This window comes from Puma concolor, chromosome D4 (genome assembly GCF_028749965.1).
Source record: "Puma concolor isolate L17-30 chromosome D4, mPumCon1.1.hap2, whole genome shotgun sequence".
Taxonomy (NCBI): domain Eukaryota; kingdom Metazoa; phylum Chordata; class Mammalia; order Carnivora; family Felidae; genus Puma; species Puma concolor.
In genome coordinates, this window is record NC_141679.1 from 62,036,734 (window position 1) to 62,060,791 (window position 24,058).

Genomic DNA, 24,058 nt, shown 5'->3' on the forward strand with positions numbered 1-24,058 from the left:
TAAAAAAGGTACCACTCTGATGGGGGATATGAATAGTGGGGGAGGCTGTGCCTGGGAAGAGACAGGGAATATATGGGAACTCTATGTAATTTATCCTCAATTTTGCTGTGAACCTAAAAAATAAATGTTTTATTTATTATTCATAATATTTATTTATAAATATTTTTATTTAGAAAAAATAAAGTCTATTGGAAAAAAGTAGAAAGGAAAGACCAAGTACCTACAAAGGAGAAACAGACTAACATCTGATTTCACATACACAACAATGGAAGCCAGAAACAGTGGAAGGATAGCTTTGATTGTTGAAAGAAAACAATTACGCATCTAGAATTCTATGTCCAGTGAACACACTGCCCAAAAATAAGGATTAAATGTTGTCATCTCGGTCAAATGAAAACTAAAATTGTTTGCTACAGAGTCGACTCTCACCAAAGGGAATTTGAAAGGATATACTTCAGGCAGAATTAAAGTGATTTGAGATGGAAACGCTAGGGATTAAAAAAAAAAAAAAAAAAAAAAAAGGTAAGATCAGAAAAAGTGGTAAAAAGTGTTTGCAAAAATGGCCACATTATTTCTCTCTTGGTATCCACACACCTTTGCAATGTGACTTTGCAGCTTTTTTTATGAAGAGGTGGATTCTATTTCCCCACCCTTTGAATTTGGGTCTGGCCTAATTCATGCCCAAACCAATGGGATGTGGCAGAAATGATGTGCCAGTTGTAAACCACCATTCATCATCTTGGATCCCTGAACTGTCATGTTAGCAAAAGTAGGCTATCCTGCTACAGAATGAAAAACCACATAAAGGAGCTGATCTAAACCATTAGATGTGTTCAACTCCCAGCTGACCTGCTCCCTGACAGCAGACTCATATGTGAGCTCAGCTGCAATCTGCTTAAATTGGCCTAGGCTGAGAAAAACAGCACAGCCTACCCACAGTCTCCTGAGAAATAATATATGGTTATTATTCTAAGCCACTAAATTTTGAGGTGATTTGATATTCAGTTAGGAACCGAGGAGTTAGTAATAGATAATGGCACAAATCAATAATAGCTTGTAAGTTAAAAAATAAGATAGAAACAAAATATACAATAGTTAGCATACGACTAGAATTGAAGTGTTTTAAGGTGAAAAAAAGATGTTTATTTTTTTCATGTAATATGAACTTCATTTGTAAGCATTTAGAGCTGGCACAGTTGCTCAAGGCATTTATCAAGGACCCAGACTCTCTCCATTTTTCGCTCTACTATTCCTAGTAGTGACCATCATCCTTATGCTCACAAAATGGCTGCTGTACCTCCAGGCATTGCAACTGTGTTCTGGGCAGAAAGAAGATAAGAATGTGAAGAGTCTATCTCTGCTTTATGGGGAAAACAGTATCATTCCAAGAACTCTACCTGGTAGACTTCTTATGTTTCACTGGGCAGAACTCTGTCACATGGTCATATCTAAGTGCCAGGAGCCTGGGAAATTAAGATTTTTAGCCAGGTGAACTGTTCCCCCCTTCCCCCAAAATGAGGATTCTTTTATAAGGTGAATGTAGGAATGGATGTAGTTTAGGCAACTGGCTGTCTCTGCTCTCTACTTGGGAGAAAACATCTTGAGGGAATAATCCAAAAGGAAAAGCAAACAATGTATTTGTCATAAAGACTGAGCGGTAGCATTGTGCAGAGGACAAGGCATTGGAGTAAGAGTCTCTTAGTCCTGGCTCTGAAGCTGACTTGCTGGGGGCTGGTTGTCAGTTTCTTCCCCATGAAATCAAGGTGGAGTAACAAGCCTTTTTCAGAGCCTATAGAGTCTGCGACGGGAATTAACAGTTATGGGAGATTCTCCGTGTGCAAGAGCTCATTTAGACCTTACAACAAATATATGAGTCAGTATCATTATTCCATTTTACACCGGGGAATGTGAAGTCTCAGAGAAATCATGGCGTGTACACGCATCCTACATCTGATAAATGGCAGAGTCGGAATTCCAGCTAGGGTCTGCAGGCCTCCAAAGCCAGAGGCTTCTTCCATTGCTCTCCCTTTCTCAAAAGGTGAAATAAGTATATGCATTTTTATTTCTTAAATTTCAGGGCAACATTTTCCAAACCAGTGTCTTTTGAAGTGTGGCCTGGTGACACCGGCAGCAGAGTCACCGGGGTCTTTGTCTCCTGGACCTCCTTCAGATGAACTGATACAGACTCTCTGGGGCTGATACCCAGGAATCTGCATTTTTTAAAGTTCTCCAGCTAATTTGAAGACATTTTAAAGTTTGAGAACCATGATTTTAAACTTATCATTTATTGTTCCATTCCCATGTAGTTTATTTATGGATCCACGCTCATGGAAATTTCCTCCTAATATCAGGAAAATAAAATTTAAAAATAGTATGTTTCTCCTTCCTGTTCCTCAGTTTTCTAATGAAGACTCTCAGTTCCATGGAAAATATTAAGGAACTGGAAGTGTGTCATAGAAAATAATCTGACACTGATTAACTGAGGCTCTGTAAGGCGAAGGTACAGGTTAACAGAAATGAATGCTGATTAGAATCAAACAGAGCCGGAAGGGGCTGGGCAAAGGAAATGGCATTAACTAAATATTTACTATGTCCTAAAAAAATGTATTTACTGTGTTCTAGACACTGTTCCAGACACATTACATCATTTAAGGGGCTCAAGATATGTGATTCAATCCCTTTTGTTTATAAATGGGGTGGGTATAATATTTCCATTTTAGAGATGAAGAATCTAATGAGAGAACCCGATGAGGGGACACTTCACTTGTCTGGGATGAATCATTCATTCATTCATTTATTCATTCTTAGAATAAATGTCTCCTGAGCTTTCATGGAAGACACTGAGAATAGAGTCCTGAAAAATCAGTCTAACAGACCCCATGGTATCACAAGACCCCTACCCACCACATCTCCATGGAAGAAACTGGAACTGAGAGAGCAGATGGGGACCAGAGCCAGCCAGTGGCAGTCTTTCCCTGCTTGGTCTGCCCGCTGCAGGGAGCCACAGGAGAACCTGTTACTGGCTTTCTCCAGCTGCCCAAGAGGGCAGCCTCTGCTTTGTTTTTGGTAGTACCTGCATCCCTAGGTCGGCGGTTCAGTGTAGAACCCTAGCTTACTTGTCAGAGAGCAGTGGCTGGAGGGAGGGCCTAGAAGTAAAGCTTGAAGGAGGGGGAGAAGAACCCCAAATCTTACATCCTCTCACTAAAGAGGAGGTATTGTTTCCATTTTACAGATGAAGACATGGAGACTCGGAAAGGTTAACTGACTTGCTCAAATAAGTATCCTGTTCAGGAGGGGAATGGGGCAGGTCTCAGATCTCCACTCCAACACCCTACCTACCCTTTTACAGCTCGGGAGGGAAGTCTTTACTGGCAGGTAAAGTGCTCAGCGAGGAGTAGCGCTAATTTACAAATTGATGCTGGAGGGTGATTCTGATTCCTGCCACCAAGGTTTATTTAATTCCAAGCTCAAATCACACAGAAAATAAAATTTTCTCCTTAAAAGGTTCTGTGGAAAAATGTTCTCTGTTCTATGTAACAGCCTCCTCGGCTGTGTTTGTGTCTGAAGAGAGGACTAGTCTGACAGGAAGAATTACAAATCTGGAGCTCATTTTGGTGTCCCAGAGGGAAGGTGGGTGGAGCGTCTCACAGTAAATTAGGAATTCAGAATGAAAACGTAGCCGAGTTTATTTGGGTTTCTAGTGACACCTCAGAATTATTGTGCAGGCGTGTCAGAGGCAAGTCAAAGTATTAACTACGCCCCCTCCGCCACGGGAGGAGTGCTGCGTGCTAAGAAGGGAAGTCCTCCTTCTTCGGGGGTGGGGGTGGGAACCTTCCCTTTCCCACCTGGATCAGGAGGAGGTCAGAAAGGAGTGTGGTTTGGAACCCGTTCTGGGTCTGCTCTGAGTTCCGAAAGGAGAGAGGCTCTTCGGGGGTGTGTCGGAGCTCAGGATCTGAAGTCTAAGTCTGAGATCTGAGACCAGGATTTGAGGACTTTCAGGGCCTGGAATTTGAGAGGTGGGCTAGGTTGGGGTTAGACACTGACAGCGGGAGGAGAAGACTGAGTCATATATCAAAGGCACGGAGGAAGGACTTGGGGGGCGGGCTGTTGAAAGTTGAAGCTTGGATTTGGGAAATGGAAGTTGAAGCCTGCCTGACGACCGCGGATCTGGGCGACTGTGTTGAGGATTGGTGGTGCAGGGCCATGAAGGGGGGATCGGGGTGGGGTTGGGGTCAGTGCTAGATCTTAGGTGCGGAGAGAAGGCTACAAGAGAAGAGCGTTAGAGCTGCCACAGGCTTTTTCCGAAAGCGACTCACACCCAGACACACCTCTCGTGCAACCCTCGCCCTCCGGGGCTGGAGGCTAAGCCAGGGCAGGGCTCGCTAGACCCTGCCGCTACCCGGCCTCCTCCAGGCAGGGAGCGGCTCGAGCTGGGGCAGGGGTCTGGCAGCACGGCCCCCGGGGAGTCTGGGGGCGTGGTCAGAGGCCGGCGCCCGCGGCTGCGGATTGGCTGTCCAGCGAGCCCGTGGGCGGGGCTCCGGGATTGGTCCCGCTTGGCCGCTCGCAGACAGCCGGGAGGCGGGGCCGGCGGGAGCCCGCCAGCCAATGGACGCGCAGCCCCGGAGCAGTTACAAAGGGCCGGAGCGAGGCCGCCGCGGCGGCGGGAGGTGGGGCGAGGCAGGGCTTGCTCAGGCGAGGCGGCGGCCGGGCCGGACCGGGCCACAGGCGGTGGCGGCGGGACCATGGAGGCGGCGGCCGCTGCTCCGCGTCCCCGGCTGCTCCTCCTCGTGCTGGCGGCGGCGGCGACGCTGGCCCCGGGGGCGACGGGTGAGCGGCGGCGCGGAAGGGCTGGCGGGCGGCTGCGGGGCGCGCGGGCCGGGCCCGGCCTCTGGCTCGCTACCTCTCTTTCTCAAACATGGCGCGGGGCCGGGGGCGCAGGTGGCGGCGCCGGGCCGGGGCCCGGCTGGCCTGGCCTGGCGGCCGCCACGCGAATCACGGGCGGGGAGCGCGGGCGGGGCGGGGCGGGGCGGGGGCGTGTGTCTGGGCGCGGGTGGACGTGCCGGGCAGCGGGCGGCCGCCCCTGCTCCCAGCTCCCCGGGGGAGGTGGCGTCGGGCGGAGCGGTCCGAGGGCCGGACTGCCTTGCGGGGAGCCAGGGGGCGCGGGCCGAGGGCCGGAGGTGGTGTGCGGCCAGCCGGGCCTGGATGAGCCCGGGCGCCTTGTGGCGTTGTCTGGGCGCCCCACCCCGAGCGGGAGGGTCGCACGAGGTTCTCGGGGCCCGGGGCGGGGTTGGGGTCGCCGGAGGTTTCCCGGGCGGGGTATGAACTCTGAGCCTGCCGAGCGGTGGGAGGGGGCGACGTGTGGGGGAGACCCCCGGGTCATGGGGGTGCCCTGGTTTTGGGCACCGGCCCGACCCCGCCGAGAGAGGGGCTGTTTCCCCAGCCGGGGGTGGCTCTTGGAAGGGGGAGCCGCGAAGCTTTGTGTGAGAAGAAGGAGGCACGAAGATGTGCGGAATGTTTCTTCTTTGGTGCGTCTGGGAAGTGTTGAAGTGAATCCAGTAACCAGAAGGCTACAGATTGTTTTCGTAGTAGAAACTTGAACGTTTGCTCACTCTGCGGGGTTTGGAATGTTTGAATGGGAATGACTCCGAATTGATCAAACGCTTTTATTTCCTCGAAGGAACATCGCTAGTGCTGTTCCTTTTCTTGAGTGACAGTAGTTTGAATCAGTAATCTCTGTGTACTTTGGTTTTCAAGGGAGAATGTTTGTTTGCTCCTTTTTTTCCGAAATATGAAGTCAGGATGGGATATGTGGCAATAACCTACTTCCGTGGAAGGAGCAGTGAAAAACTTTGTTAACATCCAGACTAAAATACTAGAAACTAAAATATAGAATCCTTAGTGTTAGAAACTAAATTACATTGAAAGTACATTTCTGTTTCTAAAATTGAATACCAAATGTTTTAAAAAACAAACAACTCAAGAATGAGAGTGCCAATTATGAGTAATAGCTACTGTCTGTTAAAAGCTTACCATGATGTAGATGCATAAAGTACATTATCCAGTTCTCACAATGAAACCCTCAGGCCTTGTGGCATTTGCCCCATGTTATAGATGAGAACACTGAGTTTCAAACAGGTTAGGTTAAGTACTTAGTTACTAAGAGCTGGAGTTAGGATTTCCACCCAGAGTTCAGTCTTTCCAGAACCTATATGCCTTAATATATACACCTGTCTGACGTAGCCCATATTTCTTTTCAGTCCTCTAATGAGCACTTGGTCTTTATGATTACCTTTTTGGTTTTGTCTTCACACTATGAAAATCCGGTTGGCTTTTTTCTGATGCCTACCTAGTCCGTTCCTGGAATCCCTTCATACTGGGCCTACATTAGAGGAAATGCTGGTTTTCTGACAATGGCCTAAGGAGTGGGGGCAAGGTAAATATGTGGACAGGTAGGAGAATCCATAGTCAGGTATCAAGCAAAAGTAACATTTCTACAGCACTAATAATTCGAATAGCATACTTTACTCTTTCCACCTAGCCTACCCAGCACACTAAGTGTTCATGTATTCACTTGACAATATTGGACTTAATTAGCATCCAGAACAGTGCTCAGTCCATGCTGGGGAGAAGCTTCCAGACTACACTGGTGTGCATACAGCACAAAGTTGATCCTGGTGCCGTTAGTCTGTAGTCTAGACTCCCTCAACTGGTCTGCCCACACTTGTTTATGTTGATCTTTCATCGATTCTGAAGCAGCTCAAATGCACTTTTAAATTTATAATTTAGCTTCCTTTTTAAGACGTTGAAGTTATTCCTTATTGTCTGGGTATCTATCAGTTTTGTATTTCTCTGCCCAGCTTCTCCTCTCTTTAACAGATTTCTCTAGGGAAATTGGTTCCCTGTCCCTAGTACACAGATTAGTACCATAACAGTATGTCCACATATATATCCCGTGTGAGAGTCTGGTTTCCTTTCTGCCATCGTGTAAGTTTTTTCTTTGAAAACATGCCTAAAACCCCCAATTCTTTTTTTGTTGTTGTTGTTAAGTTTATTGATTTATTTTGAGTGAGAGAGAGAGAGAGAGAGCGTGTGAGAGCATGAGCCAGCCGGGGAGAGGCAGAGAGGGAGGGAGAGAATCCCAAGCAGGCTCTGTGCTGTCAGTGCATAGCATGATGAGGGGCTTGATCCCGAGAACTGTGAGATCTGTGAGATTATGATCTGAACGTAAATCAAGAGTCAGATGCTTAACCAACTGAGCCACCCAAGCACTCCTCCATAAATGCTTCTCAAATGTCTCTTCTTTGTGTGCAGCCATCAGTTTAGCCCTGCCTGTTATCCCTTGACTCTAAGTTGCTTTCTAGTTTCTCTCCTCTAGGCTTTTCTATAGGCTATTGCCAAGCTAATCTTCCTCAGCCATCCTCACAAAGGGTTTACAAGATTTTCCATTTGTATTCAGCAGTTAGAGCAATACTTGAGGCTTATGATTGAAGCCATCTCTGAGTATTCAACCAAAGAGTCTCAACTCGTTACTACTGTAAACCCTCAATTCCGGTGATTTCTGTTTTCCCACTGACTCTTGACTTTTTAGCCTTTTAACAACATACTTAACTTTACCCCTTTTGGGAATGTGAGGAGAGAAGTTCTCAGTCCTGTCTTCATGTACTGATTTAGTTCCTGAACTCTTTATTTCCTTGAACTGTATAGTACTTACAGTTTGTGTTGTTTATTTCTACCATTCCTGTGCCGTTCTTTAACTATACTTTTGAATGTGTTATAGGTACCCAGAGGGCAAGGGTTATGCCTTTTCCTTTATGCTTTTGGAACCTAGCACTGTGTTTTATATTCTGTTCCACTTAAATGCTTGTTGATTAAGTGAATTCCACTTGACTGAGCCTTCCTTTAGTATTTATACTGTTTTATGTAAGTACAGCTTATGCAATATTAATTGGCATTTCTGTGTATATAATATGGAAATTGCATAATGTGATGAAAGAAGCAGTTGGTTATTAGATTTGCTTGTTAGTCTCAACCTCACCCCTAGTTATACAGAAACTCTGGATCATACCTACTTTTCCTAATTCATGAGATTTTGAATACCAGATGAGAAAGTTGTATTGGAGTTTGAGGTTGCTATTTTGTTGATATTACTGGATTGATGTTCAGCCACCAATTTCCACTGGGCCACGTGTGTTTTGACTGATCAGACATCCTTTCTGATTGGTTGGCACCATTGTGGAGCCAGTTGTTAAATATTTTTAATATTACCCCTGCAGAGAGGCATCAAGTAGTCAAAGAGGGGAATGATTAATGTAGGCTGAAGTAATGGGGGGAGGCTTTCTGGACACTTTAGGACTTGAACTGACTTTGAAAGTTAGCTTAAATTCAAATGGGCAGAGAGGGAGATTTGATGAGTAGTAAGCTGTGTCCCCCACTGTCCTGGGGCCTACACCAGGGCAGGAATCAAAGCTTTTATTGACTGGCAAGTTCCTTTTTAGAGTTCAGTTCTTTATTCTATACTGCAGGGTTTGGATGTATTACCACGGTTTCTTTCCCCCAATTCTGAAAACTCTGTAATATGTGAATGGAAACAAAATAGAAAGCTAATCTAAGTGGGATAAATAAGGGAAAATAATATTATGGACTGCCCACCAGGGGTAAGCATTCTAATGCTGAAAGTTGTAAGTCCCTTTGGTTTATAAGGGAAAAAAATGACATCAGAGATTAGGTGAATTTCTTAGGGTCAGACAGAACTAAGACAGGAATTTAGATTATCTCATTCCAAATCTTCTGCTCTTTTTTTTTTTTTTTTTTTAATTTTTAACGTTTATTTTTGAGACAGAGAGAGACAGAGCATGAACAGGGGAGGGGCAGAGAGAGAGGGAGACACAGAATCTGAAACGGACTCCAGGCTCTGAGCTGTCAGCACAGAGCCCGACGCGGGGCTCGAACCCACGGACCATGAGATCATGACCTGAGCTGAAGTCGGACGCCCAACCGGCTGAGCCACCCAGGCGCCCCACAAATCTTCTGCTCTTTAAAATATGAAGGGCTTTGAGGAGGGGAGGGCAGGGTTAATGGAGTGACTTACCTAAGTGAAGTTAGTTATCTTGAATTTTACAGAATTTATGAAAAGTGACTTCTGATGGAGTGGGGGAGGGGCTTAAAAGTCCTCAAGAGAAGGTCAATATCCTTTTTATATTGCTGATAAAAAGACCTGGTGTAGAGCTTATTGATTGAGAAGAGTAGGCTTTAGTAGTTTAAAAGATGGTAAAGCTGTTTGGGGTTTAATTGAAGTGGATGTAATTGAGAGGACTTGCAGTGCATGGTCTAGGTTTAGAGTTTTAGATGATCTACTTTGTTGAAATTAAATAGGGAACTGACATGATCAAAATAATTGAGAGGGAGGTAAATCTTGTTCCTCTGAGGAGGGCTGCTTATGTGGAGAAGACCTTTGCTGAAAGGTTCTTCTAGGCCTAGTTGAAACAGTTATCTGAACTCAACACCATTCTGGTAGTACCTTTGTAGTTCATCAGATATTTTCATATCTAATGACATGGGTTTTAAAAATGCCATTTTTTTTATGGATGGCCCTTTTGATGTGAGAACATGTTTCTTCAAACCACAGAGCCTCCTGCGCATGTTGACAAACTGCCTGCCTTTTGCTGTTCTTTCTTGGTTGTGGCTTACATAATGCAAGTTCTCTGAACAGATGGACTGTGGTTTATTATCATGTGATTGGGTCACATCTTTGCTTCCTGCTTCTGGAATTGAGGGCAGATGCTGGCATGTATCTCAGGGATTTTCATGCATTGTCCCATAGAACTGGCTTGAGAAAACTTTTGGAATCTTAAAAATTATGGTCTGTCTTGACCTGGCCTAACTCTAATACTTAGGGTAATTAATGACTTTCTTAACTGAATTTCTTCATTATCAAATCCAACTGTTATGCATAAACATTAAGATTTGTTGCTACTTTGAATGAGATCCAGTTTTAGCTCTACAGTTTTGGCCCAGGTGATGCAGGTAGGTTTCTTATGGTTACCCTTTTTTTATATGAACTTAATGATTGGTTGACTTATAGGCTATTTGCTTTAGACAGACACTTTCTCCAACACTAGTGAGAGAGAGGAGTAAGTCTGGGTCCAGTTTCTGTGGGTCCAGTTTCATAGATCATATCTGGCTTTTTGGAAAGCTACTCCCTGTTTGGCAATCTAAGAGAATACACATTATAAAGAATGATTTCTAACTTAAAAAAAAATTATGACTTGCAGGAGATGGGTGCACACAGGTTACTTTGACATTTCTTGAAGATTCAGTGGTTCATGTACCATTTATCAATCTGAAAAGAATATATGATAAGAATGTGCCAGGCATTCTGTCTGCCTTGTCTCATTTAATTCTCAGAACCAACGCTGATGGTAGTTGTATAATAGTACAAAAGTTTCTTACTTATGTACCAGTTAATTTCCAGAAGATTTTTTTTTAAGTCCATTTGTTACTAGGTCCCGGTGACCAATGCTCAAGAGTTAACTGTAGATTTTGATGACATTGGGTTTTTTTTTTTTTAATGTTTATTTTGAGAGAGAGAACATGTATACAAGTGGGGCAGAGAGAGAGGGAGAGAGAATCCCAAGCACGCTCCGTGCTGTCAGCACAGAACCCAACACGGGGCTCGATCTCATAAACCATGAGATCATGACCTGAGCCAAAATCAAGCATCAGACACTTAACTGACTGGGCCATCCAGGTGCCCTGATGACATTGGTTCAAACCCAGGATTCTTTTCAGCTATCTTACATGTTATTCAAAGATGTCAATATTCTTTCATCTTTTAGTCATAGATATATTTATAAAAAAAGACACTGCTTTAGATAGAGATCTGTAGGCTAGTAACAGTCCAACCACTGAGGTTCGAATGATTGTGCATTACCACCAACTCCAGTAGGCAGAGTTAACAGGATTTTGCTCAGACTGGAACTTAGTTTGTATCTGTGAAAGTTTGTAAAAGGAAGAGCTTCTGTGTTTCCATTTTACAGACCAGGAAACTGAGGTCATGATGTTAATAAGTGGTGGGACCTGCACTTGAACATTTTCAGAGGGTGTACTGTTTCCTGCACATCATGTTGCTTTTGTATACAGTAAATATCTTGTTTCGGTCACTTCATCAGGAAGGGTTTTTTTTTTTTTCTTCTTTTTTTTCAACCATGAGAATTTGCTTCAGCTTGTCTTAATTATAGTGTGCCTCTTTGCAACTGCAAGTTACTCAGATGCTTGCAGTCTTTGACTTATATTTTTAGGTAATTTTAATCTCTCTGATGAGTCTAATGATAGTTGATCACACACTATTTGTATTGATTTATATATTTTCATAGCACACTCTTTGCTTCTTAAAGTAACATAACCACAGACTTGAAAATAGCTGAAAATTTGAATTAGAGAAAAGAAAAAAGCTATCACTGTCCATCATTAACACTTTGACTCATCCATTCCCCATGGGTTTTTTTTTTAGTATAATAAAGTCATTAAAAAAATCATTCTATCTCTTTCAGTAGTTTATCAAAGCTAATAAAAGTGTTTTTAAGTTGCAAAGAGCTTCAGCTTGTAGTGACCAAAACAGTGGGAAGTAGAGAAAGAGGCTGACTTCCTTTAAGAAATATGATACCTGGGGGGTGCCTGGGTGGCTCAGTCAGTTGAGCATCAGACTTTGGCTCAGGTCGTGATCTCACGGTTCATGGGTTCGAGCCCTGCATCGGGCTCTGTGCTGATAGCTCAGAGCCTGGAGCCTGCTTCAAAATGTGTCTCCCTCTCTCTGTCCCTCCCTCGCTTGCACTCTGTGTCTGTCTCTCCCTCTCAAAAATAAATAAACATTAAAAAAAAAATAAAATAGAGAAATATGATACTTGGGAAATATGATAAATACAGATTCAGTAATAGCAGCCATAGGCACTGCTTTATAGAAGTGGTAGGACTTGATCCCCTGCCTTGTGGGATGGACAGAGTTTAGACTGGGGCAGAGAGAAAGCTCTCCTAGGTAGGGGAGGATGATGCATATGAAGAAGGAGCATGTTAAATTCCAAGAATTTTAAAGGGAGGAGTGGAGGTTCATGATTTAGAGGATGGGTTCAAGGAATTATGGGCCTTAAAAATCAGGTGAGTGGTTTTAATCTGATGTGTTTTTATGACATTTCAAAGAAATCGGAGGAGCTGGTAGTAGGGCCTTTGCAGGGCTGTCCCTTTGCCTCTTCTCTTCCCCACATATCCGCACAGCCTCCTCCCTTACTTCTTCCACATCTTTGCTCAAATGTCACCTTTTTCTCAATGAGACTTACCCTGACCACCCTTTTTTTAAATTGCCATTATCTTACTCTGCTTTTTCTTTTTTTGTAACATTTACTACCTTCTGAGATCCTGTACTTACTTAACCGTATTTACTTATTTACTCTGTCTGTTGTTTCCCTCTTCCTACTAGAATATAAGTTTATGAAAATGGATATTTCTGTTTTGTTCCCACTGTATCACAAGGGCATAGAAAGTGTCTGGTGCATCATAGGCACGCAGTAAATATTTGTTGAACGGCAGTAGATCTTAGTTGTAGGAAGTTGGAGTACAAAAATTAAGGATTCCTGAAATAAAAAAAGAATGACTCCAGGACTTTTACATCTGGATAATGCTTTTAACTAGTAAGGAATTAGGTGAGAGAAAGATTGACAGGGAAATGAAACCTGATTTGAACATGTTGAGTTTGAGGTGAGGGTCGCATAACCAAGTGGAGTTTTTCAGTAGGCAGCAAAGATGTAAGATTGGAATGTGGTTGGAAATGGGAGAGAATCTTAGGCAAAGAAACAATTATCAGCATTTGCCTTCTACCTCATTCTCTCTCTCTCTCCTTTTTTTTTTTTTTTTTTTTTTTTTTTTTGATTCTGGTGCCCTAAAAAGCCACCTTAAGTGAAGTATTTATTTTGACTCCGAACTCCTAGCTTAGATGTGGAGCCTTGCTCAGTTCACTGAGATATTCTTCCCTCCTGGATTGCAGGTCCATGCTTTGTTCTCTCCACCCCCTCCAACACCAAAGAAATATGTATTCAGAATTATTTGTGATCTTCTGATTGTACTGACATTAGCGTTCAAGCTCTCTTTCACCTCTTGAGAATCTGCTCTGGTTCTTGGATGAGGTAGAAGAGAGGCCAACATATAGCATTCATACTCTTTAGCATTCATACCTTTGAGAGGAGCACTATTTTGTAACTTTCTTATTGTATGGGAAAAATCTATTCAGTGATTGGCTTGTGTCCTCTGTTTTCCAGGAAAGGATTTAGGAAACTTGAAATAAAAATATATGCAGTAAGATCAGAACTAATGACCAGAAAGATAAGAACCAATAAATAAAAGGGGAAAAGAAAGAACAATTCACCATAACTTTTAGCTGGGGAAAGCTTTTGTAGTTGAACACAATACGTAGCTCTGAGTTTTCTAGCAGTGAGAGCAATCAGGGAACCTGATAGTTTGCATCTCATTGCCTGTTATTGAGCATTTATGGGAGGCTGCCTCCTTCCTTAATAATAAGGAGCCCCAGACACAAAGATGCAATGCAGGGAGAATCTCTAAGTAGTAAAGGCTTCCTGGACCTCAGCCCTGATTCTCGTTCGCAGGCTTCTTCTTCAACATGTATTGAGGGTTGTGCTACCATTTTTCTTCTCCATGTAAAGGCTGTGATCCAAGTATGGACACACTAGTCTTACGCTAATGCCAGTGGAACAGCTGATGTAAGGCTGCAGCATTTAAATCAAGCTTAGCTAAAAGCTAGAGGATAATGAATAGAGAAAGCAACATGAAACTGTTCAAGCTGGCTTACAAAGACATTTTCCTCATGTCCTTATCTTTTGGCCTGTCTCCATTTGGCAGACATCATCTGAGTACTGCCACCAGAAGTGAATAGAGCCAGGCATTTATCTTTCTTCAAACAGGGCCAAAACAGCAGGGTCCAGAGAGTGTCTTTGCTTGGGTTTCCCATCTGAAGAGCTGCCTCCTTTCTGGGTGATGGATGTTGGGATCGACGACTTCCTTTAGGAGAGACCACACATACTCAGAGAATGTGTCCTTACACAGGCAGGATGCATAGTAACCCCAATATTCATGTAAAAGATACTCACATATGTTACCATGAAGGATATTCTTTGTTAGAAACATGCCAATTTCATTGGGAAAAACAAGTTTCTCCCTGCTCTCGAGCAGAATCTATTATAGAAGTCTTTGTATAAGGGGCATGAGAGAGAAATCAAGTGAAGAGTTTGGGTTTATCACCGTCCATGACTTGAGTAGATTCACTTTCCTTTCTTACTTCTCAGTCCTAGTGTTTTCTTGTTCTAATCAACAGGGCTGAACCTCCTTATTTTTGTTCATTTGCTTCAGGATAACCATTCCATCTAGATTTCTTAGGTGTGAACCTCACGTATTACATAATAGTGTGTATTTATAGTTCTAGGACACCTTGTGCGGGCATCCTGTTACATTTCTACAATATAAGATCTTTAAATATGCATTGAAATACAAATAGCTCCCATGGAAAAAAGCAAAAACAAACAGCTTTTTTTTAACTAGAAGTGAGGGCTAATATTTGGGAGCAATGAACATGGAGGAGATAGGTAAGCCTGAAGAGGAATGTAGAGATAGAAAATTAGTAACTGACTTTTAATTTATATGAACACGCACAATATATGTATGATCTTTGTTGGTTTTTTTCTGGATGTATTTATTCCCAAGTGGAACCATAATGTGCTCTAATTGAGTCTCTTTGTTTAGCACATGGCTGTTGATTTGAGTACTTTCTCCAATTGAAAAACTGACATTTTAATTTTGTTATTCAATGTGCAACAGATTTAAATAAAAACACCAAGATTGTGTATTGTAGATTTCCTTCAACAATAATTATATGTAATTATTTTACCAAAATAAACAAGTTAAAGTAGTTTTGGCTGTTTTATCGCATTTTACATTTGGAAAAAAATTACACACCAGGGACCAGAGTTTGCTCATGTTTCTCAGTGAGGAATGAAAATTTCTGTTTGCTAGTTCTAGCTAGTTCCACCAAAGCAGTACAAAATTGATGTTAGTAAAAGGTACTGAAAATGTGAAGGGGAAGTGCAACTGGAATTAGGTCAGAGTGGCTGCATGCTACTAAAAACAGTGGGTAGTTTTCATGAATGTGGTATCTCAAAATTTTAAGGAACCTATGAAGATTAAATGAGATTATAGCATACTTCCTGCCACGTAGAAAACACAAAGTAAATGGCAGTTATTTTTAAGAAAATTTCATAGAAATATAGGATTTTTAGGCTATAAACAACCATAAATATGGGGATCATGATTATATTTTGTCTCACTTTATTTTACAGGTGAGGAAACTGGGACTCTGAACATATATGGTATTTCAGGATAATTTTAGGAAAATAATTCAGCTAATAACTAAACAGGAATTTCACTTAAAACTTCACTTACGGGGCGCCTGGGTGGCGCAGTCGGTTAAGCGTCTGACTTCAGCCAGGTCACGATCTCGCGGTTCGTGAGTTCGAGCCCCGCGTCGGGCTCTGGGCTGATGGCTCGGAGCTTGGAGCCTGTTTCCGATTCTGTGTCTCCTTCTCTCTCTGGCCCTCCCCCGTTCATGCTCTGTCTCTCTCTGTCCCAAAAATAAAAATAAAAAACGTTGAAAAAAATTAAAAAAAAAATCAAAAAACAAAACTTCACTTAGCATCCCCCACCCCTTTTTTAAAAATGTTTATTTTTGAGAGAAAAGAGTGAGCACGTGGGGGAGGGTCAGAGAGAGAGAATCCCAAGCAGGCTCTGCACTGTCAGCACAGAACCCGATGCGGGGCTTGATCTAACAAACTGGGATTGTGACCTGAGCCAGAATCAAGAGTTGGACACTTACGCAACTGAGCCACCTAGGCACCCCTAGCACCCTTTTTCTCATTCAAGTCTCCATTAGGGAGAATGGTTTTTTTTAATTGCCTGAATTTATGGAAGATCTCCTTAAATGCTCTGAAATTAGACCCTCAACAGATGGTAAATAATGATAAAATCAATATAGCAAAATAGTGACAATTACAGAATTTAGGTGTTCACAGTTTTTCTGAATGTTCTGAATGTTTCTGAATGTTTGAAAATCTTCATACTAAAAAGTTGGGATAATTGAAAAAAATCTATAGTATCTCCTCATCCCAGATATGTTTCTAATACTGATCTCTCTAAACATAGACAAACCAACAGTACTTGCTATAGCCAAACGAAGTAAAAAAGCCAGGGCCCAGTGCCCTCTGGGATACACACAGTCGGCCCTTTTCTTGACATTCTTTAAGGATTGAGAACCACAGATCTTTTGTCCTTTACTTTTCTTTCTTTTCTCTCTTTTTTTTTTTGTAAATTATTTGAAATGCTCTAATCACCAACAAAGCAAGCCAATTAACACAATTATCACTGTAGATCACTTTCTTATGAACACATACTCTATTTTTTCTCTTTCCATTGTTTTGATTTTATTTTTCCCATGGTAAATTTTAACTTTTGTTCTCTTCCTTATTTATAATGCATTAAAAAAAATTTTTTTTAACGTTTTTATTTATTTTTGAGACAGAGAGAGACAGAGCATGAACGGGTGAGCGTCAGAGAGAGGGAGACACAGAATCTGAAACAGGCTCCAGGTTCTGAGCTGTCAGCACAGAGCCCGACGCGGGGCTCAAACTCACGGACCGCGAGATCATGACCTGAGCCGAAGTCGGCCGCTTAACCGACTGAGCCACCCAGGCGCCCCTATAATGCATTTTTTAAAAATGTTTTTTTTTGAGAGAGAGAGAGACAGCATGAGTGGGGGAGGGGCAGAGAGAGGGGGAGACACAGAATCCAAAGCAGGCTTCAGGTTCTGAACTCTCAACAGAGAGTTCAATGTGGGGCTCGAACCCACGAACTGTGAGATCATGACCTGAGCCAAAGTCGATGCTTAACCAACCAAGCCACCCCAGGCACCCCTATTTATAATGCATTTATGAGCTTGAGTCTTTCTGCTCTCATGCAGTCTTTTTCCCCAAGATCACAATTGTTTTTTCCACTTTATTCTTTAAAAAACAAACAAACAAACAAACAAACAAAAGGCAAGGTCACATAAATATTCTTCTAGCTAGAGACTTTCCACCATTTCTCATTGATCATATACGTTATGTCAGATCTAGCCTTCCCTTGCCTTATGATGGGAGAAGGGGAAGGAGGGAGGAGTTTCAATAAATTTGAATTTAGGAGTCAGGCAGAAACCTTAGGGGATACTTTTCAAGGAGCAACAGACTCAGAATTAGCTGTGCATTGCAAACAGATGGCATGCCCTAAGGAAATAGCTGGGGTGCTTGCATCTAATTTAGCATAGAGATCCTGGAACTGGGGGGAAAGTCTCATGGAACAAATGGGTGTAATCACCTGTGAACCATTCTAAACCATAGCTAGGGCATAGTAATTATTGACTTCTATATAGATGTCATAAATTCTGTACATGTACTGCATAATTCTATACATCAAGTCCTGATAGACCCTTACCTTTTAATAACCAGCCTTCTACTAGAGGCCTTCTTCAGTAACCAAAATGCTAGCATTAATGCTAACAGCAATTTGAAACCCATATTCCTAGTGCTAAGCTTCTGGACATTTATATCGTGATGTCTGAAAACTGTATTTGGTTGGTTCTTCTGAAAGGAGCTCAGACAACATTAGATACTCTCACATCCTCATGCCCCAAGAAAGGCCATGGATTTAGTGGTTAGAAATATTACAACATATTATAAAAGTCACCTCATTTTGGCTGGTCTTTTCTGTCCTTATTTGTTTTAATTTAGCTGTATTCCTCTAGGAGACTGCAACCAGAATTGAACTGCTTGCTTTGATATTTTGTTTGACAAAGAAGATGAACATTTCAGACTAGGGAAGTCAAGAAATTAAAACTTGTGTACCTATATGTGTGGTTCACCAAGTCTTGGAGATTTCCAGCAGTGTTTATTTCTGCCATTCCTCTTTTAGCTAAATTCAGTGTTTCTTTGTTCTGAAAAGGGATGGGAATGACATAAAGCTAAATACCAAGAGACTCAATTAAGTGTGGAAAGTGTGATTGCTTCCGTGGAGCAGGAAATAGAAAGGGCTGGATGTTGGAGAGCTGCTATCTTTTTTGTGGGAGGAGGGGTAACAGTTTTGTAGAATTATTTGACACTGTAGACTCTGTACATACATAACTTTGATAAAAATAAAATCTAACTAAAAAAATAAGCAATGGTCAGGACACCCGGGTGGCTCAGTGGGTTAAGCGTCCGACTTCAGCTCAGGTCGTGATCTCATGGTTCGTGGGTTCAAGCCTCATGTTGGACTCTCTGCTGACAGCTCAGAGCTTGGAGCCTGCTTTAGATTCTGTCTCCCTCTCTCTTTGCCCCTCCCCCACTTGCATTCTGTCTCTTTCAAAAATAAATAAACATTAAAAAAATTAGAAAAGAATATTTGAGTAACACAATAATAAAGATTTAAAGTATTCCAATTTTATAATCATGAACACTATTCTTTTAAAATACTTCTTCACTTTTCCAGGAAACTGGTGATAGGAAGGTCTACAAAGAATACCCAAATTAGAAATTCACAACAACTAAAAGAAAAAGTCAAAATAAATAATATATCCTCTTGGAAATATAAGATTTTTCTTCTAAATAATCCCTGTAGTAAAGAAGAAATTATAGTTGTAATTACAAACCATTTAGAAATGACCGGCAACACAAGCCCTACAAAACTAGTGGGGATTTTGCTAAAGCAGTACCCAAGAGAAAATTCGAAAGCAAGAAGATTTCTTTTTTTTAATTTTTTTTTTTCAACGTTTTTATTTATTTTTGGGACAGAGAGACAGAGCATGAACGGGGGAGGGGCAGAGAGAGAAGGAGACACAGAATCAGAAACAGGCTCCAGGCTCCTAGCCATCAGCCCAGAGCCTGACGCGGGGCTCGAACTCACGGACCGCGAGATCATGACCTGGCTGAAGTTGGACGCTTAACCGACTGCACCACCCAGGCGCCCCAAGCAAGAAGATTTCAAGCTAGAGAAGGAATTAAGTACAAATCAACCTAACTGCATGCAAAGGAAATAAAGGTTTAGAAAAAATTACAGTAGATTTGATCTATAAAACACCAAATTGATTCTTTTTTTTTTTTTTTTTAATTTTTTTTTTCAACGTTTATTTATTTTTGGGACAGAGAGAGACAGAGCATGAACGGGGGAGGGGCAGAGAGAGAGGGAGACACAGAATCGGAAACAGGCTCCAGGCTCTGAGCCATCAGCCCAGAGCCCGACGCGGGGCTCGAACTCAAGGACCGCGAGATCGTGACCTGGCTGAAGTCGGACGCCTAACCGACTGCACCACCCAGGCGCCCCAGATTCTTTTTAAACACAGTACTAAAATGGACAAATATTTGAAAATCTAAAAGAAGAAAAAGACATGAATAAGAAAAATGATATAGGAGAACAGTATCTTTTTGACAGACTTTAATGTAGTTTAACTTCTGTTGTTTTCTCTTAAAGGTTAGGGCTTTTTGAATCCTATTTGATTAATCTTTCTGGACTCAATGTCTTGAAAATATTTATGTTTTATTCTAGAAGTCATCTTGCTTTACTTTAATGTTGATATGTATAGTACATCTGGAGTTGATTTTTCATTATGGAATGAAATATATATATATATTATTTTTTAATTTAATTTTTAATTAAAAAATTTTTTTAACATTTATTTATTTTTTGAGAGATAGAGACAGAGCACGAGCAGGTGAGGGGCAGAGAGAGAGGGAGACACAGAATCTGAAGCAGGCTCCAGGCTCTGAGCTGTCAGCACAGAGCCTGACGCAGGGCTCAAACTCACAAACCGCGAGATCGTGACCTGAGCCAAAGTTGGTCGCTTAACCGACTGAGCCACCCAGGCACCCCTAATTTTTAATTTTAATTCCAGCTAGTTACCGTACAGCATAATGTTACTTTTTTCCTCTCTCAAGTTTTACTTAAATTCTAGTTAGTTAACATACAATGTAATATTTATTTCAGGTTTAGAATTTAGTGATTCAACGCTTCATATGATACCTGGTGCTCATATCAACAAGTGCACTCCTAATCCCCATCACCTATTTAATCCCCCTACCCTCCTCCCCACTGGTAACCATCAGTTTGTACTCTATACTTCAGAGTCTTTTTCTTGGTTTGCCTCTCTCTCTCCCTCTCCCTCTCTCTCTCTCTCTCTCTCTCTCTGTCTCTCTGTCTCTCTCTCTCTCTCTCTCTGTCTCTCTGTCTCTCTCTCTCTCTCTCTCTCTCTCTCCTTTGCTTATTTGTTCCGTTTGTTAAATTCCACATGTGAGTGAAATCATGTGGTATTTGTCTTTTTCTGACTTATTTTGCTTAGCATAATACTCTCTAGCTCCATTCATGTCATTGCAAATGGCAAGATTTCATTCTTTTTTATGGCTGAGTAATATTTCACTGTGTATATGTATGTGTGTGTATGTGTTTTATTTTTTATTTTTAAAATTTGTATGCCTAGTTGATCCAGCACTACTGTTGGTAATATCTTCCTTTTCCCAGGGCCCTGCAGTGTCACTGCTATCATAAATCAAATAGTTGTAGATGTGAGAATCTGTTTCTGGAATCTATTTGTTCTGTTTGTTCTCATGCCAATACTTAATTAATAGTCCTAATTATTATCATGTTATGATGGGTCTTGATATTCTGTAGTGTAGGTCTTCCAAAAGCATTGTTTTCCAAAATTGCTTTGGCCGTTCTTGGGATATTTTTCTATATAGGTTTTAGAATTAGCTTGTGAATTCCTACACACACACACACACACACAGCTGTAGGATTTTGATTTGATTTTGTTGAATCTGCAGGTCACTTTGCAGAATGTTAACATCTTATAGTATTGAATGTCCCTCCATTCATAAATAAATTAATTGTCTTTTGTATTCTTCATAATTTGTCAAGTAATGCTTTGAAGCTTTCCCTGTAGAGGTCAGGTCTTATATATTGTTAGATTTATTCCTATGTATTTGATTTTGGATGCTTTTGTAAATGATACATATTTGAATTTTTGTTTTCTATTCATTGCTGGTTTGAGAAACACCTATCATGAATAGGTGTTGAATTTTGTTATTCTTTTTTTCATGTTGTTTATATCGAGATGATTTATATGATCTATTTACATTTCCCTAAACTGCTTGAAGTCTCTTATTCCTGAATCTGTACAGAATCCTGGTATAGCATCTCCCTGGAATGACTTCCCTTTCTTCTTTAGCCTTCTATAAGTCTCAGGGGAGGCACCATCTTTGAGGGAAGTGTCCCTATTCTCTGCTCTCACCGCACTTTGTGCATTACCCTCTACCCATGGCGTGCTGGCTTTCTACCTTACATTGTGAGCTCCTCAACAGCAGGAATCTCCTAGGCTTCTCGGTCCTCCTGAAGGTGTTCCTCCTTTGTTCCCACACAGGTTACATACACTGTTCTGGTGAAAGGTGTTTAGGCCTTACTCTGCGCTTCTAAAATATGAAGTACACAGTGACACCAGCTCGTTTCTTTATGGCTCCAGTAGGTCTTTTGCTATTTGCAGGCCCAGGTGTGACTCTCTTCTTCCTTTAATTCAAAGGTAGCTGGTGGGTGGTCACCACTTCCTTCTCTTACCACAGTTCTATTTTAGCTTTATTGTAGCCCAGAATGATTTGCCACTTTTCGTTTAGGTTCATCCCTGTACCTCAGTACCTGTGCAACTGAGTCACATCACCTAGAGCCAGTGTTGCTTTCCAGAGGGAAAGGCTTGAGTCCTTCATCGTGTCCTACTTGGGAGAGATCACCATAGATTTTCCAATATGCTTTTTTCCCCTGTGCTTTTAGAATATATCTAGATTGTGTTGATGTAACTCTTTGGGCATTTCTGTTTCCTCAGCTGAAAAATAAGAGAAAAGGATCAGGTAATTACCAGGTTCCTCCAAGCATGAACATTTTATGAGTTATGATTCTCTATTTGTTAGGGATATGTGCACACTGGATGTATTCCAACACTTTGTTAATTTGGGTTGGAACTGAAAATCTACTTTCTTGTAGGTACATCTCACGCTGCCTAAGAACTACTGAAGTTCTAATAACCCTGTTCAAACAGTCATACTGCTGAAAAACTCTGTATGGGTACCCGTGAATGGAGAAAGAGACAGAAATAGCTGATGGGAATGTTCACTGCTTTATGTGCACACTGTTTACATTATGTATTCTGTGTCAGTGTTGTCTTCTGGACTTGTGTAAAGGTTTGCTCTGATTCTCTGTACAGCAGGTATAACAGGGACTGGCACATAGTAGGTGCTAATAAATACTTGTTGAATGAATGCATAAATGAATTTTTTAGCATTTTATGTGCTGAGTACTATGCTAAGTGTTCTTTCTTTCTTTCTTTCTTTCTTTCTTTCTTTCTTTCTTTCTTTCTTTCTTTTAATTTTAGAGAGCTAGAGAGAGAGGGAGAGCGTGAATGGGGGAGAGGGGCAGAGGGAGACAGAATCTTAAGCCGGCTTCCACATTTAGCACAGAACCTGCTGCCACGCTCAGTCCCACGACTTTGGGATCCTGACATGAGCCAAAATCAAAAGTTGGACGCTCAACCAACTGAGCCACACAGGGTCCCCTGAGTATTCTTATTTCTGTACATATTATCTCAATCTCAAACCTTCTGAGATTGCTGTTGTTATAAATTTAGAAAACAGTCTCAAAAAAGTTAAGCAACTTCCCCAAGATTACTTACAGGCTGTCTGGCAGAGATAGGATTCGAACTTCTTTTTGTCTCTGAATTACCTTATATTAATTATCATACTCTTGTAATAACCACTAGTCCACATAAACTATAATGAGAAACTATAAAGGTATGTTTAGATTGGGAAAAACCAAGAAATTCGGTTAATGTTGTAGCGCTAACCATCAGAGATAAAAGTTTCTCTATTCTTTTTAGGGGCTAGGGTACACATCTGCTCTGTATGTCAACATACCCCTTCAACTCTTTGAAGTGGTTAAAAAAAAAACAAAAACAAGACACATGATAGCAATAGAATTATAATCACATTGTATATAGCTTTAGTAATATAACCATTTCCCTGTCCTTAAAAATGCTTCTAAAATATCAGCTTTAATGCCTATATAGCATCCCACTTATGACTGTGTCATAATTTATTTTGTCATTGTCATATTGTCATTCATATAGGTTGTTTTCAACCATAAAATGCTGTAACAAACATCTGCGTGCGTATCTTTGCTCTTATCTCTTGTTACTCCTTTAGACAACATTCTAAGAAGTAGTATTAATAGAGTTAAAGAAGTTTTATTTTTTTAAGTAATATTTACTTTTTTTAAAGTTTTTTTTAAAGTTTTATTTATTTAAGTAATCTGTACACCCAGTGTGGGGCTCAAAGTCATGACCCTGAGATCACAGGTTGCATGTTCTACTGATTGAGCCAACAAGGTGCCCCCCCAAAAAAGTATATTTTAAAGGCTATTACTGTATCTTGGCAAATTGTTTCACAGAAAGAACATTAAAGTTTGAAATTGGCATGAGGTGGCAATACTCCATATAGTAAATGTACTAAGTTAGGAGTTTTGAAGATAGTATAGGAGAAAGGGATGGAGCATAGAAAGGCATTTTTAATTTTTTTATGACACTGAATAGATATAATACACTCACATTTTTCTAAATTCAAAAAGTACAAATGTGTGTGTAGTGAAAAGTCTCCTCCCATCCCTATCATCTGGGTACCCAGTTCCCTTCCGTGGAAGTCAGTGTTACCTATTGCTTTTGTATTTCCAGGGAGATGCTTTGTAATATGTACAAGCCAGTGTGTATATGCATTTTCCTTTCTTCTTTTCTTCCTACCTTTGCTTTTTAGCCAAAATGTTACTGTATTAAATATACTGTTCTGCACTATGCAGTTGTTTTTTAGAGAGAGAGCCTGATCAGAGAAGACGGGTAGAGGGAGAGAAAGAATCTCAA

At 41.3% G+C, this 24,058-nt stretch overlaps 1 protein-coding gene across 4 annotated transcripts in view; it reads left to right on the forward strand.

The window, feature by feature from the left end:
• The first annotated feature begins 4,636 nt into the window (after positions 1-4,636).
• Positions 4,637-24,058, forward strand: part of TGFBR1 (transforming growth factor beta receptor 1) — a 58,381-nt gene continuing 38,959 nt past the window's right edge. For 3 of the 4 annotated variants that reach the window (XM_086683587.1, XM_086683588.1, XM_086683589.1), the window contains exon 1: positions 4,639-4,827. Coding sequence is in view for 2 of the 4 variants with exons in the window: in XM_086683588.1 (XP_086539714.1) it covers positions 4,743-4,827 (85 nt within the window). In the remaining 2 variants the exon portion in view is untranslated. Of the gene's footprint in view, positions 4,828-24,058 lie in introns of all 4 variants that reach the window. The other variant, XM_086683586.1, reaches the window with a different exon arrangement.